General features: G+C 44.5%; 1 protein-coding gene across 2 annotated transcripts in view; it reads right to left on the reverse strand.

Moving 5' to 3' along the window:
• Positions 1-12579, reverse strand: part of LOC138804710 (receptor expression-enhancing protein 1) — a 112021-nt gene extending 99442 nt beyond the window's left edge. For both annotated transcript variants that reach the window (XM_069989166.1, XM_069989165.1), the window contains exon 1: positions 12494-12579. In XM_069989166.1, coding sequence (XP_069845267.1) covers positions 12494-12525 — 32 coding nt within the window. In that variant the 5' untranslated portion in view covers positions 12526-12579. The remainder of the gene's footprint in view (positions 1-12493) is intronic.
• Between the last annotated feature and the right edge of the window lie 3911 nt (positions 12580-16490).

The raw sequence follows: 16490 nt of genomic DNA on the forward strand, positions 1-16490 counted from the left end.
CTTATTTATTTTGTCAGTCCTACCCGTGTCCCTGTGCGCTTTTGCTCAAAGCTAGTGTTCTGCCACTTTAAGCCACAGCTCAGCTTCCGGTTTTTGAGTGGTTAATTAGAGATAAGAATCTCACAGGGACTTTTCTGCCTGGGCTGGCTTTGAACTGTGATCCTGAGATCTCAGCCTCCTGAATAGCTAGGATTACAGGCATGAGCCACTAGCGCCTAGCTTCATATCTGTTATTTTTAAGCCACAAAACTGGTGACTATTAGAGCAGCAACAGAAAACTAATACAGTGGGTAAAGATGCTCAAGCCCAATTGTTTCATTAGTACATCCTTTGCTCTTGCTTCTTTTCTCTCCCAAGTGTCTCCAAGGTAGTGAGACGCTGCCAGTGATTTAATACCCTCAAATATCAGATGCACCATGACCTAAGCTCAAAGAGGTCCTCCCCACAAATGCCAAGCAACACCAGGAAAGTCACTCACTAACACCCACACAACATCTGCCCAATGGAAAGAGCACTGGTCAGATAGGAGGTCACCCAAATTCAAGTCCCAGCTTCCCACTGACTGGCTGCATAACTTCATAAATTTCTCAAAGATGGATCACAACTCATTCATCTTTATATCTCTGGTACCCATCGTAGTGCCTATCACAAAGCAAATGGTCAATAAATGGGCAGTGAATCAGCGGATAAAACAACCAGGCAATGAATCAATCAGCCTTGAGAAAGGATGGGAGTCCTGACTACTTTCTATAGTTTGTTGCAATGTCCCCCAAAGGCTGTTTGTTGAAGGTTTGGGTCCCCAACCTATGGTGTTACTGAGAGATGGTAGGAACTTTGAATGTTGTGGCATTAGATGTATGCCTTTGGAGGGGATGTTGAGACCCTGACCCCTTCCTATCTGTTTCCAGGCCAGCAGGAGGTGAACTGGCCTCCGCCACCTCACACTGCCTTCCATGATGCAATACTTCACCACAGACCAAAACGCAATGGGCCAACCATAGCTGAAACTTCAAAAACTGTGAGCCAACAGAAACCTTTCCTGTGTTTAGTTGATTATCTCAAGTATTTTGTCACAATGATGGAAAGCCAAGTCACATGGTATGTATGATGTTCATGCATTATTATTGGAGGGCTCATCCTGTTGCTTTGTGATGCTAGCTAATTCCTGTGTAGGAGGGCTGTTTCCTCACGTTTCATACTTGGAATGTAAAGTCATAGTTTGGGGATTAATATTGTAGGATGTATATTAAAGGTAAAGTCATAGTTTGGGGGTTAATATTGTAGGATGTATATTAAAGGCTCTTGGAGAGACTGGAAAAAATTCTGCCAGACTCTTCAAGGTCAATAATATAGCTGAATTTTCAGGTTGTCAAGTATACAACTGTTGTAGTCCTCATTTGTATCTTTGTAAAAAATGATGCCCTCTGTTTTATATCCTGGCAATTTTATTTTCATTATTTAAAAGCTCAGCTATGTTTTTAAGAGATTGCTATTAAATTTTATCTAAGATTTTTTAGAAATTTTGACAATTCCATTTTATTAAGGAAAGATTTTTAGGCTATTTAGTGTTCCATATTTCCAGGAACAAAAATCAAATCTCTCATCTTACAGATGAAAAAAAATTAAGGCTTAGCAAGATGAAGTTACTTTTCAACATCATGAGTTAAGTTTCTGCAAAACTGATGTTTGGAAAATGATCTAACCATAGAGGAATAATGAATGATCCTTCTGTTTTGGGTGGGATTTTTTTGTACCAGTACTTGGGCTTCAACTCAGGGCCTCCAGCTCTTGCTTGGCTTTCTTGCTCATGTATGTTGCTCTATCAGCAGTCTGCTTTTTTTTTTCAGTCTGGTATTCTTTACTTGTTGGTTAATTGAAAAGTCTCAAGGACTTTTCTACCTGAGCTGGTTCTGAACTCTGATCCTTCAGGTCTCCTAGGCAGCTAGAATTACAGGCATGAGCCATGGGTGCCTAGCTCATTAAATATTTTTAAACACCTAATATGTATTTAACACTTCTGTAGGTACAGGGGATAAGACAAATACCAAAGTCATAGAGACAATTGGCCTTGGTAGCATATCATGTAATCCTAGTACTCAAGAGACTGAAGCAGTGACACTGCATACTCAAAGCCAACTTTTCTCAACAACCTATTAACCTTAAAAGTCATAGAGGCAAAATGCTAGTAAAGACTAAGACCACTAACAAGTAAACAAATTCAAAGCTTTGTTCAGGAAGTGGTAAGGGGATAGAGAGTTGGAGTTTTAGAGACGTTGATCTGAAAAGGCCTCTCCCAAAGAGATTTATAAGCAGTCCTAAATGAAAAAAGGGAGGACAATCTGGAAGTATGTGCTATAGCCCATAAAACTGCAAGCACAAGGCTACTGGGTGAGATCAGCTGTCTGTTCAGAAATAGAGAAAAGGATGGAGTGAGAAAAGGAAAAGAAATTCAAAGTAGGTCAGAGAATAGGCAGGAGCCAGACTGTTGAGTGTTCTTGAGAATGATAAGTTTGAACTGAATTCTTCATTGGATGAAATGCGAGTGGCAAAACAGTTTTTAAACAGCAGGAAAAAATTACTTACACTTTGTAGTAGTCCACTTTCTGTTGCCAAAGTACATTACTTGAAACAGACTATTTTTATAAAGAAAAGGAGTTTAATCCAATAATAGTTCTTGCCTATACTCTCAGGAGATTGAGATTTAAGGATCACAAAAAACAGCACAGATAAGAAAGTGAGATTTTTATTTCTTTTTTTGTTTGTTTTTGTTTTTGTTGGCCACAGGGCTTGAACTCTGGGCTTGGGCGCTGTCCCTGCACTCCTCAGCTCAAGGCAAACGCTCTATCACTTGAGCCACACAGCACCACTTCCAGTTTTCTAATGGTTTATTGGAGATAAGAGTCTCACAGACTTTCCTGCCCGGGCTGGCTTTGAACCGTGATCCTCAGATCTCAGCCTCTTAAGTAGCTAAGATTACAGGCATGAGCCACCAGTGCCCGGCAAGATTTTTATTTCTAATTAACCACCCAAAATCAGGAAGTGGAGCTGTGGTAAAATGCTAACCTTGAGTGAAAAAAGTGAAGGTAAGCACTTGGCCCCCAAGTTCAAGCCTCTGTACCAACATTCAAAAATATAAAATAAAATTAAGCCAGTCACCAGTAGCTCATGCCTGTAATCCTAGCTACTCAGGAGGTTGAGATCTGAGAATCATGGTTCAAAGTCAGCCAGGAAAGTCCATGAGACTCTAATCTCCAATTAATCACAAAAAAGCCAGTCATGGAGTGCTGTCCTTGAGCCAAAGAAGCTCTGGGACAGCACCGAGGCCCTGAATTCAAGCCCTAGGACAGGAAAATAAATGACTCACAGTTCTGGAGGCTGAAAGTTTTAACAGCACAGCATAGTTTCTGAAGAGGGCCTCCTTTGGCTGAATCATCTAATGGTAAATAGCAGTGGTGTGAACACGTGTGGGAAGAAATTACATCATAAAATGAGAAACCAGAGAATAGGGCCCCACAATCTCTTCCAAGAGCATGTCACCAGTTGACCTAGGGACCTCCCCCAAAGCTCTACCTCTTAAACATCACCACACTGAATGAGGACAAAGCTTCTAACATATAAATCTCTGGAGAGACAAGAAATTTTAAAACAGGTTGTTGGAGGGACAGAAGTAGAAATGGGTTTAGTTTGTTTTAGTGCTGGGAGTCAATCCCTAGGTACTTGTTCTTACTGGGGAAGTACCTCACCACTAGCCATAGCCTCATCCTTTACAGTGTGTTTTAAAATATTTCAGGCAAACAGTAATTTTGAGTTGGAGCAGCATGGTTTCAGTCCTGGTTGGACAGTAAGTCCTTTGAAGGTAGACCTAAAAGGACTTTGTAAAAGGATTGCATAGCACATTAGATCCTGCAACACAGATCCTGCAATTCCCATTAGACACGTGTGGACTAGCAGCTCTAAAACATAATCACATGCTCAAGAAAAGAAGTCCTTATGTGTTTTTAGAAATTTACTGTAGGATTCCAGCATCAGCTATCAATGGCTTAGCAGGCTCTTTCTCCAGGTAGGTTGTTACCTCTTCTCTTGTAAGTAATGTGACTGCTCAACCCAATACTTCGTATGTCAGGCATTGTCTTCTCCAAGTCTTACACCCAGGTAGTAACAAAACCAACTTTTACCTATCAGGACTCGACAGCCCATCTGTGAAATCTTCTTAGGTTAGCATTAGGTTGGTGTAACCCAATCATACCATCCAAAAAACTCACAAGAGCCGGGTGCCTATGGCTGATGCCTGTAATCCTAGCCATTAAGGAGGCTGAGATCTGAGGATCTCAAAGCCAGCCGGAGCAAGAAAGTCTTTGAGACCCTTATCTCCAATTAACCACGAGAAAACTGGATATGGCCCTGTGGCTCAAGTGATAGAGTGCTAGTCCTGAGCTGAAGAGCTGAGGGACAGCTCCCAGAGTTCAAGACCCACGACTGAAAAAAAAAAAAAATCACAAGAAGTCAGGTTTCGGATCTCTCTAAACCAGAAAGGATAGACCAGAGTCTAGAGTGAATGGATGACTCAAGATTGACTGAATCCCATCTCTCTCATCAATAATGGAAACCTTAAGCAAGTTCATTTCTGTTCCTGACTCAGCATTTCTCAAGATTCACAGGGATCTTGTTTACATGCAGATTCATTAGGTCGTGGGAGGAGTGGAAATCTATGTTCCTAATGACTCCGGGGATGCCCATGATGTGGGTATGCACTCTGAATAGACATAACCTAACTCAACCATGATTCATTATGTACTTAATAGGCACCTAAACATGAGGAACTGAGGGGGAGAGAACAAAGATGAGCTTTAAGGGGCACTAAATGTACACTTGTATTATAAAGTAAAAAAATGACCAGGCCACTCTGGAGACTCAGAGAAGAGAAATCTTTCCTCATTTAGGGGTCCCAGGAGGGACTTCACAGAGATATAAAAATACCTGGGAAACAAACATGATGAAAATTCCAGGCACCACCCAGTGCTTTAGCCATGAAATGACATCATTTCTTTATAGTCCCAGTCCCTAATTTCTTCAAACTTAAGGCTTTCTTTTTTTTAACTTACATATAGAACAAGGAAAATAAAATAAAATGGAAAAAAGAGATATTTCTCATGTTAAGAAGTAAAATGAGCTGGGCATGGTGGCTCACACCTTTAATCCTAGCTACTCGGCAGGCTGAGATATGAGGACCACGGTTCAAAGCCAGCTTGAGACTCTTATTTCCAAGTAACCACCAAAAGCCAAACATGGGACTGTGGTTCAAGAGGTAGAGCAAAAAAGCTCAGGGACAGCACCCAAACAGAAGTTCAAGCCCCAGGATTAAAAAGGAAAAAAAAAAACAGTTACCAGTGGATCATGCCTATAATCCTAGCTACTCAGGAGGCTAAGAGTTGAGGATCACAGTTCAAAGTCAGCCTGGGCAAGAAAGTTTCCAATTAATTGTCAAAAAGCCAGGCATAAAAATCCCTATAAGACTCTTATTTACAATTAACCAACAGAAAATCTTAAGTGGTAGAGTGCTAGCCTTGAGCCAAAAGAGCTCAGGGACAGCACCTAGGCCCCAAGTTCAAGCCCAACAACTTACAAAAAGAAAAGTGCTAGCTAGTACTCTTGCACTGTTAAAGTCAATACCATTTATTGCAAGGATATTTCTAGGTTTACAAGCTGGTTAGGGGTCATTTAATCAACATCTGTAGTTATTACAGCTGCTCAAAGATGTTTAGATAAGAATATAATTCTCTACTACTTGAATCTAGGCGTGGCCAATAAAATGTGAAAAGTGACATGTTATCATTTCCAGGGAAGGTACTTACGAGCCAGTGTGTGACTCTCCATTTCCCTCATACTCTGTCAACCCAGATGTCTTTTGTGGCAAGGATACCATACTAAGAGAAAGGCAATTGTATTGGCCTGGGACTGTGGGTGGTTATGATGGACAGAGTTGCCTGCCTGGGAGAGCAAGTTCTGACCCACCATGACATCTTCCCTGCAGAAATCATTCTTAGGACCCCCCTTTCTCACTGAGCTCAACTCTGCCTCCTTATACCAATCCTAAGAGATGAATCTCAGTGCTGTTCCTGATCTAGGGACCTACCTACACTATGCTTGAAGAGCTCTATCAAATTATCCATCAAGATTTCTTCCAGAGATGGAATGTAGCTCAGTGGTTAGAAAGACCAGTGTGTGATCCTTAGCACTGCAAAAATGAAAATGAGGCCAGGTGCCAGTGGCTCATGCCTGTAATACTAGCTATTAGAGAGGCTGAGATCTAAGGATCACGGGTCAAAGCCAGCTTGGGCAGGAAAAATCTACAAGACTCTTATCTCCAATTAACCACCAGAAAACTGGAAGTGACGCTGTGGCTCAAGTGGTAGAGCACTAGCCTTGAGCTGAAGAGCTGAGGGACAGTACCCAAGCCCAGAGTTCAAGCCCCACGACCAACATAAATAAATAAATAAATAAATAAATAAATAAATAAAAATATTTCTCCAAATATCCCCACTGATACCAAATATTTGGTCCATCATCTATTATTTCCTTTTGCTTTATATTTCTAGGAGTCCCTCAGTGTGACTAAAAACCTCCAAATGGTCACAAGAGTACTTCTGTGTGAACACATGAAATCTCAAAGTATAATATGTATACAATTATCTATCTTCCAATCTCCCACGGCCTTCTCATGGCTTAGAATTGAGGAAAATATTTCTCAGATACAAATTCAAACTTTTAAAACTCTGGTTGGTGCTTGATACTCTTAGCAGTGAAATTGCAAAGGCACTGTATGTGAGGGTTACCACACTGCTAAGTCCCTCCCTCCCCTTCCCCAGCTTCTCAAGCTTCCCTGTGCATGCGCAAGCGTGGGTACATGCATGCGCGCGCGCACACACACACACACACACACACACACACACACACACACACACACACACACACACACTCACCACGCATTAAGTACAGAATGGCAGCCTCACTAAGTGATTAAAGAGGGTCCATCTTTCCCTTCCTCTTGTTTCCCAGAGCTCTTCTTTCCTTCTCTTCTAAGGAAGGTAGCTCTTTTCAGAAGGAAAGAGGGACTGGCCCAGTAATAAACAGGTAATATTCTCATTGTCAGCTAAAACCCAAATAAGACACAGTGGGGAGAAGCACATAAAAGCTATTTCCCAGCAGGCAGGCAGGATTAGTAAGCAAAGACACAGAGCTACTCAACAGTAGCTCAATCTAAGCTGGTAGTTTTCACTTCCTTCAGGCTACTCCTGCTTGTAAAAATTACGGTGTGTTGGGCATGGTGGGAAAGGAAGTACCCTTGAGAAGCATCAACTCTTGGTGATATTAGGACTTCTCAGATGATTTCAGGTGGCCAACACCCCATCTCTCAGAGGGAGAGGGGTAGTGATGGTGTTATTCTTAGGACTCTGTCTAGTGTGGAGACTGGAACTCAAGCATGCTCACTTTTAACCCAATATCGTTCCTCTCACAATTCAGTTGAAACATATACCCAGAAACTAGAATGTCCCACAAAGCAGGGCCAGGAAATAAATCCTCAACCAACAAGAACCCTCTATTAACTGTGTCATGTTCTTGCATTCCACTTTCTAAAAGCAGGCCCCAAAGAAAAGCAAGCTTATGTTTAAGGATTTATGGTCTCTTTCTTTTTCCATTTGTTTTGCAACCATTGGGGAACATCATGAAGACAATCCGCATTCCTTTCAGTCTCCTACACTTTTATATCCCGACCCACAATGAATAGATGTCATGCTCCAAATCCCACTGCTGTGATTGAGCCAGATCCCCAGCCATTAATCTACGACATGGTCTTGATCATTACACTGTACTTTCCTAAAATTAACATCCTGAACCATTTGCAAAGGCTAGAGTCAGTGGCAGAACATTTGGCTAGCATGTGTAAGGCCCTGGATTCAATCCCCAGCACTACCAAAAACAAAAACAAAAAATCATTGAATTAAGACTCTGCTGCCCCTAGAGTACATGGAAAGTGTTAGGTCCATTCAGCCAACATTCTGGAACGAAGCCAAAAATCTGTCTAGAGAGAATGAATTAACACTTGCTCCTTAGAATAAATGCTTCAAAATGGCACATTCTCCCAAGAAGTCACAAAGCAACCTCTGTGTCCCCTGTCCATCAGGTTGCTGCACAGAAACATATTTTCCTCACTGTGAACTTCATTTGTGCTTAGGCCTTGAGGTACCCCCCCAAAAAAAAAATTTTAAGAAGCGAGTGAATGAAACCATGTCCCTAGTGGATACCAACTATTATCTCTCTAACAAGGTCTACCTTACACTATCTTTTGTTTAATTCTTCCCAAGCTAAGCCAAGGAAGCTTGGAAGAACTAGACTGACAAGGGTATGCTATGATCTTTATCCAGTGGGCACATACCTGTCTTGATACCCAGTGAATAGCCCTGGTTAGGCTTCCCTGATTACTCCCAGGGCATCAAGTCTCCTTTCACAAAACAACCTTTACTGAGTGGACTTAGGCGCTAGGTACTTCAAAATAGTGGAGGGGGGGGGGTGGAGGGAGGGCAGGCAGTGAGGAGGGGAAAGACAGGGGCCGGAAAGGGAAACAAATCATAATCACTGCCCCCAGACCACTCACAGTCCCTGAATACCTTCAGCTTGTTTTAATGCCTCTGGCTGGGTGCCTGGGATCACAAAGACAGGAAGACACTCCCTCTCTATCTTCAGAACTCAGTGATAGCTCTTCTTGAATGCTCTTTGAAGTAACTAACACAAGCTTACTAAACTTTAAAAAGATTACTTACAGGAAACAGGACTTATGGGCAAGATCATAGAGTGTCCTCCTATGAGTGGTCTTAGAAGAGAGCTCACTACAACTGTAAGAGGTGATGAGAGGAGAAAAGAGCACTGGACTAAAAGTCCAGGGCCTGTTTGTTCTACCAGCTCATCTGTGTCCTTGGGCATTCCTTCTGAGTTCCATTGATGTGGGGACAGGTGGCAAGATCTATGGGTTTTATTTATTTATTTGATTAGTGGTTTCTGTTTGCTCTAAAATCCATTTGTTTTCCAAATTTTATTTTATCTAGAATCCAATATATAAAACAAACCAGTCTATGTGACCCTCAGAACTCAGTCCAAACATGGCAAGAGTGGGTTCAGGATAGAGAGCTCTTGTATTCTCTTGCAGAGAGACCCAGAGGGAGAGAAGGAGGGAATCACCATGGATTGAGGCTGTCTTTGGTGCTTGGTAATTCATGTATCACACATCATTGAAATCTTTGAATAGCTACATGAGGTTAAATAGTTTGTGAACTAAGATCTGTTGTGATCTGGGCTTTGAACTGGGATCCACTGGCAAGAGGCAGAACTGGGATTTGAGCCATGGGTTTTCTAAGTTCAAACATAGTTTCATAATATGTTCCTCTAGGTATGTAGAATACTGGCTGAGTCAGTCATCTCCATAAATACATATGCATACATACACATGAAATACTTCTTAAAAAATTATACCCCTTAGAAGTGAAGCTGTGGCTCAAAGTGGTAGAGCGCTAGCCTAGAGCACAAAAGTTCAGGTTCAATGCCTACATACTGAGTTCAAGCCCCATAACCAAGCAAAAAAAATTTTTTTTTGCATTTTTCCAGGTGCCAGTGGCTCACACCTGTAACCCTAGCTACTCAGGAGGCTGAGATCTGAGGATCCTAATTTGAAGCCAGAACAGGCAGTGAAGTCCCCATGAGCCTCTTATCTCCAATTAACCACTCAAAAACCAGAAGTGGAGCTGTGGCTCAAACTAGTAGAGCACTAGGCTCCAGTAAAAGAGCTCAGGGACAGGGCCCAGGCCCTGAGTTCAAGTCCCATGACAAAAAAAAAAATAAATACACCCTTAGTGAATGGGATTGAAGACATATGTGTGTGTGAAAATATAATAGAGGAGGTGAACTTCAAAGTACAATGTACACATGTATGACGGGATTATCACAATGGAACCCCTTTGTACTATCAATATATGCTAATAAAAATGCATCAGAGCCAGGTGTCAGTGGCTCACGCCTGTAATCCTAGATACTCAGGAGGCTAAGATCTGAGGATCACAGTTCAAAGCCAACCCCAGGCAAGAAAGTCTGTGAGACTCTTATCTCCAATTAACCACTAGAAAACCGGAAGTAGCACTGTGGCTCAAGAGGTAGAGCACTCGCCTTGAGCTGAAGAACACAAGGACAGCACTCAAGCCCAGAGTTCAAGCCTCACGACCAAAAAAAAAAAAAAAAGCATCAGAAAAAGAATACATACCTCCAAATCACCATGAATCTCTCTGTATGGTGATAATGCTGATGATTTTCAGTCTATGGTTCCTAATTATCTTACAATGATCAGGTATGGTTTATGTGAGACAGATATTGCTTATTAAAAGTGGTTCCAGCCGGGCGCCGGTGCTCACACCTGTAATCCTAGCTACTCAGGAGGCTGAGATCTTAGGATCTTGGTTCAAAGCCAGCCCTGGCAGTTAAGTCCATGAAACTCTGATCTCCAATAAACCACCAGAAAATCGGAAGTGGTGTCATGGCTCAAGTGGTAGAGCGCTTGCCTTGGGCTGAGGGACAGCACCCAGGCCCAGAGTTCAAGCCCCACGACTGACATAAATAAATAAATAAATAAATAAATAAATAAATAAATAAATAAATAAATAAATAATGTGGTTCCAATAATTCATGTTGGGTTTATACAGTGAATTAGGGATGGGTAGTGGTCGGTAACATTCTTGACCTTTTGGAGTTGACAGTGGAACAGCCCTCTGGGCCAAGTGTATTGGGCTGATCTAAGGGCCAATTCTCATGATCAATTTATCCCATGTTTCAGTTCTGCATGGGGTGGTGGTTGTTTCAGAAAGTAACAGAAAGTTGCTGAGTCCCCTCCCAAATATGTCTCCCCTCTATAGCCCTCAGCTGCCTTGTATAGAAGAGAATGCTAATAAAACTAAAGATGGTCACATGACTCTGAAACAGATACACTCACTCCCAGCCCAGCAGGTCACCTCAGCCAGGCTAACTAGAAATCATCAGGCAAAGCTAACTAAATTCTCTTTCCATACCCTGTGGACACTCTACAGCTTTCTGGAAAACTTAAAGCTCTCAGAGCTACTTTAGGAGAGAAAACATCACCCTAAAGGTAAGTCAGGTTTTGTTGGCCTGAGGTGTGGCAAGGCTCTCCTCTGTATTATTCATGCCAGCTCTGCCTGTAGAAATCTCCTAAATATTTAATGTGCCCCCTCCAGGGACCCCGTGAAAGCCCCAATCTGTGGAGAGACCTTCAGGGAATGACTTGGGGGCTGCGAGGCAGACACTGGCTTTAGGAGAAAAGCTCAGAAGAGCGGTTCAGAGACACGGCTTGAAGACCTTGGAAGGCTTCTCCGGATTGCCTTTTGGGAAATCAGGAGCGAAGGAGAGGAGATGTGCCAAACACGAGGCGTGATGCCGCACAATCAAGGGGAGTCCAGAGCCCCGCTTCCTCAGACAAAGAAAAGGCCGAGGCACATGCTCTTCTCCAGCAGCCTCCTTGGGCCCATTTCAGTCCTGGTTGCCCAGACCAGGTGGCAAAGCTGTCCCCCACCCCCCATCCATCCCAGTGGGAAAGGTGAAGGAAGGAGAGGGTCTTGAAAGACACAAATGTACTCTCCAGGCCCATCCCCAATGACTTCACACAGGCCTCACCCCAGATGACTGCTCGCCTGCATCATCGTGGGGTGTCACGGCCACCGCCCTGGGGGTTGTCACTTGGAAATCACCCGTGTATTCCTCCTGACGCCTGCCCCCTGGCCCTCAAACCTCTGCAGAAGGAATCAGACCTGGGGCACCAGGACAGCTACTCCAAAATTCACCCACAGCCCCCTAACTCGCACCTGCCCGGTGCCCGCGATCGAGGAGGGAAACCTAAAAAGGAGTGATTTTTTTCCCCCACCCCACGGAGCCCCGCCTCCACGTCTCCACCGGTCCCCGCGCTGACCCCTCCCAGGCAGCGCCCCTCGCCTGCCCCGGCTCCGTCTGTCATTTTCACCTGACAAAAGCGTGGCAGCCGGGAACGACACCCGACCCCACCCGGGCCTTCTCCTAAAGGGGACGCGTGTCCCCGAGGCGCACCCATTCGCGGGCCTCGGCGAATCCACCCGACCCGGGGAACAAAGCGACGGGGGGCGGGGGGCCGGCGAGACCCAGTCCCCAGAGAGTCCCCCGTGCGCCCCAACCCTCCCAGCTCCCCCCGCGGGGACCCCAACCCGGGCCCCGCAGCGCCCCCGGGGGCCACCCCGCCACCCCGTCCTCCCTCAGGCGTCTGCAACAGCTACTGTACCTGCTAAATTTAGCGGCTACCGGGTATTAATAGCCCGAGCAACCGGGGCCGGGCGCGGCAGGGGCGCGCAGCCTAAGGGGGGGGGGGGGGACCCGGGGACGGGGAAGAAGGGACGCGGAGAAGAAGGCCACTTACACCACCAGCCTGGAGATGATCCATGACACCATGGCGGGCGCGGCTGGGCTGCAGGCGGGAGGTGCAGCGCGGCGCTCCCGGCACGTCTGTCCGCGCACGGCTGCCGCCGCCAGACTGAGCGCGCCCGCCGCCCGGCCCCGCGCCCGCGCGTACGCGCAGTCGCCGCACGTTCCGCCGGCGGCGCGCCGGTGGGGGGGGGGGGCAGGGTGAGGAGTGGGGAGGGGAGGGAGCGCACCCCCCCACACACACACACCATCATCACGGATCCGCCGACCCTGTGTGATTGGGCAGCTAGGACCCGCCCCACCTCACTGGCCATTAGCCCCTCAGGCTGAATCTGGGTGAGTCGGTGGCATTCTCTGGAGCCCTGGCGCCCGGATCTGGAGGAACCCTGAGGTGGCCCCACCCTCACTGGTACATTGGGGAAACTGAGGTCTAGACAGGAACTTTGGGAAGCTGTTCTCCACCTGTTCTGTCATCCTAAAGAGATCCAAGAGATACTTACCTGTCGCCAGGCCTGATTTATTCAGTCTTGTCTCCAAGACTGCAGAAGCTACCTGTCTCCTGACAGTTCTACAGGGTCCGCACTCGCTCAGGCCTGCAAGCTCATCCCCACCCCTACCTTTCCCTACTAGCGCTTCTCACCGCCGGCCTCTAGGAGTTTTCCATGGGCATTTCCTCTCCCCTGTCCTTTCATGGACACCTCCTGCTTTGGTTTGCTTCAAGTCTGAGCCAAAAGGCTAGGAGAACCGGAGGCTGCTGTTGTGCATCGTGGCCATGCAACGCACACTGGGCCTTAGACAAAAAGGAAAACTGGCCACTCAATATAAGTATTATAATATATTTTTAAATAGTGCTTTATAGGATAGAGAGAGAAAGGGTGGGCAAAAACAGTTACTATATCCAAAGTACATATGAGAAAATGGAACCAGGTAACGTAAGCGTATGGGTGAGTCTGGGAAAGATGGGAGGAAATGACGGAAGGGGTGACATTGACCAAGATGACATAGAAACCAATTTGCTGTGTTGAAATCCCTTTGTGCAACTACTTAAAGATAATAAAGTTGGTTTTCGACATGACAACTTGTACTTCTCATTGTTGCAACAGGTCCACCTGTATCCTTATTTAAATGAATTGTTTTTCCCCTTCCCCTCCACAAATTATACCGACATCAAATACAGTGAAAGCAGGGGTTATACTGTGGGGGAGGGACATACAAAGCAACAAAGAAATAATCTTATAATTGCGTTAGAAACAAATGCATGAAAGAAAAAAAACATTTAAAATACATATCTTAGGGTTCATTTTCCTAACGTTACCTTATCTGACCTTTTCTGCGTGACTCATACATATACTAGATATTGCAAATAATGGAAATCATGGGACCTATGTTTCTTTGGGCTTGGCTTACTTCACTTAATATAATTTTTTCCAAGTCTTTCCATTTCCTAACAAATGGGGCAATGTCATTCTTTCTGATGGAGGCATATAATTCCATTGTGTATATATACCACATTTTCTTGATCCATTCATCTACTGAGGGGCATCTGGGTTGGTTCCATATCTTAGCTATGGTAAATAACGCTGCAATAAGCATAGTTGTGCTGGTAGCTTTAGTGTGGTCTTGTTTGTAAACATTTGGGTAAATGCCCAAAAGTGGGACTGCTGGGTCATAGGGGAGCTCTATGTGGAGTCTTTTGAGGAACCTCCATACTACTTTCCAAAGTGGTTGAACAAGTTTACACTCCCACCAACAATGAAGTAAGGCTCCCTTCTGTCCACATCCCCTCCAGCATCTGTTGTTATTAGAGTTCTTGATTATAGCCATTCTAACTGGGGTGAGGTGGTATCACAATGTTGTTTTGATTTGCATTTCTTTTATGGCTAGGGAGGTTGAGCATTTCTTCATGTGTCTATTGGCCATCCTTCTTTCTTCTTCAGAGAAGTTTCTCTTGAAGTCATTAGCCCACTTATTTATTGGGCAGTTGTTTCTTTGAGGATTTGTTGTTGGGGGATTTAATTTTTTGAGTTCCAAGTATATTTTAGATATGAGACCCTTGTCTGTTGTATGGCTAGTGAAGATCTTCTCCCAATCCGTGGGCTTTCTATTGATCTTGCTAGCTATGTCCTTTGCCATGCAGAAGCTCTGCAACTTCATGCAATCCCATTTGTCCAACCTTTCTTTGATTTCTTGTGTTTCTGGGTCTCTATTAAGAAAATTTCGGCCTGCGCCAAGGAGACCTAGGGTTTCTCCTATTCCATCCTGTAATGTTTTCAGAGTGTCTGCTTTGACTCTGGGGTCTTTGATCCATTTGGAGTTGATTCTGGTGCAGGGTGATATATAAGGATCTAGCTTTAGTTTTCTGCAAGTAGTTAACCAATTTTGCCAGCACTATTTACTGTAGGTTCATTTCTGGGTTTTCAATTCTATTCCATTGGTCCTGAGGTCTGTTCTTGTGCCAGTACCAAGCTGTTTTGATTACTATGGCTTTATAGTAGAGTTTGAAAATTGGTATTGATATTCCTCCAGCAGTGTTCTTTCCCTTGAGGAGCGTTTTTTGCTATTTGGGGTCTTTTATTGTTGGGGGGAGGATTGGGTGGGGGGAGGGAGGATGGGAAGGGATAGGAAGGGGAAACAAAGGAGGAGGCTACAATGCTTGATAAGAAATGTACTCACTATCTTGCCCATGTAATTGTAACCCCTCTGTACAGTATTTTCACAATAAAAATATAAAAATTAAAAATACAATGATCCTTTTATAACTAAAAAAGATAATAAAAAAGCATTTTTAAAATATCATATTAGATAGAATTTATCTTGATTGCTGAATTTGATGGTGCCCCCCCCTCTAAATTTCCCACTCCAGTTGAGTGCTTTGCTCTGTTTACCCTACTGATCGACATTTTGTTCTGTTGTACAGGAAAGGCTGCATACCCACTCTTGCTTTGGCTCTGTTTCTGCTTTCCCATCCTCCAACAGCCCCATTCCTCTAGTACTCTCTCAGCATCCAGTTCTGGTTGCTGACACTCATGTCATGTACAGTTCAATGACAGAGGTGAGACATACAGGAGAGAGGTAGCTTAGAGCCTTTGCCAATGGAGTCCTTGCTCATGAGGCTCTGCTTCCTAGCAGAGACAAGGTGACCTCAGAAATAGGCAGAGGCCAGGAAAGCAGTTCCTTCCCATGTAGCAGAATGTGTGTGTATGTGCCAGATACAGCAGAAGAGAGACAATAAAGAAATTGTACAAAAGATATTCTCTGTATTGAACCATCTCCAAAGAACTCATAAATATACCTGTAATAGAGGGTTTCTCTGAGTTATGTGTGGCCAGGTAGGGACTCTAGGGCTGGTGCTAGGGCCTGAACTTAAGCCTTTTGCTTTCACTTAGCTTTTTTGCTCAAGGCTAGCATTCTACCACTTGAACCACATCTCTACTTACCCTTTTTTTTTGCTGGCTCACACTGACTTTTCTGCTTGGGCTGGCTTGGAACTGCAGTCCTCAGATTTCAGTCTCTCAAGTAGGTAGGACTGTGAGTGTGAGCCACTAGTTCCTGGCTGTGTTTTACAATAGTGGGTAATTCATAGACTCTTTATTTGTTAGGCAACTGTTTTACCACTTGAGCCATACCTCAGTCCTTTTGCTTTGGATTTATCTTTCTTTCTTTTTGGTCCAGTCGTGGGGCCTGAACTCTGGGCCTGGACGCTGTCCCTCAGCTCTTCAGCTCAAGGCTAGTGTTCTACCACTTGAGCCACAGCGCCACTTCCGGCTTTTTTCTTTTTTCTTATGTGGTGCTGAGGAATTGAACCCAGGGCCTCATGCATGCAAAGCAAGCGCTCTACCACTGAGCCACCTTCCCAGCCCCTGGATTTATCTTTCCAAAAGGGTCTCACACTTTAGCTCCAGCCAGCCTTGGGACAGCAATCCTTCAGCTTCCACCTTCTGGGTAGCTGGGATTACAGGTATATACTGTAAGGCTCGGCTTGTCTTTGAGAT

The sequence above is a fragment of the Dipodomys merriami genome, unplaced genomic scaffold, assembly GCF_024711535.1.
Source record: "Dipodomys merriami isolate MVZ:Mamm:240054 unplaced genomic scaffold, mDipMer1.0.p SCAF_37, whole genome shotgun sequence".
NCBI lineage: Eukaryota > Metazoa > Chordata > Mammalia > Rodentia > Heteromyidae > Dipodomys > Dipodomys merriami.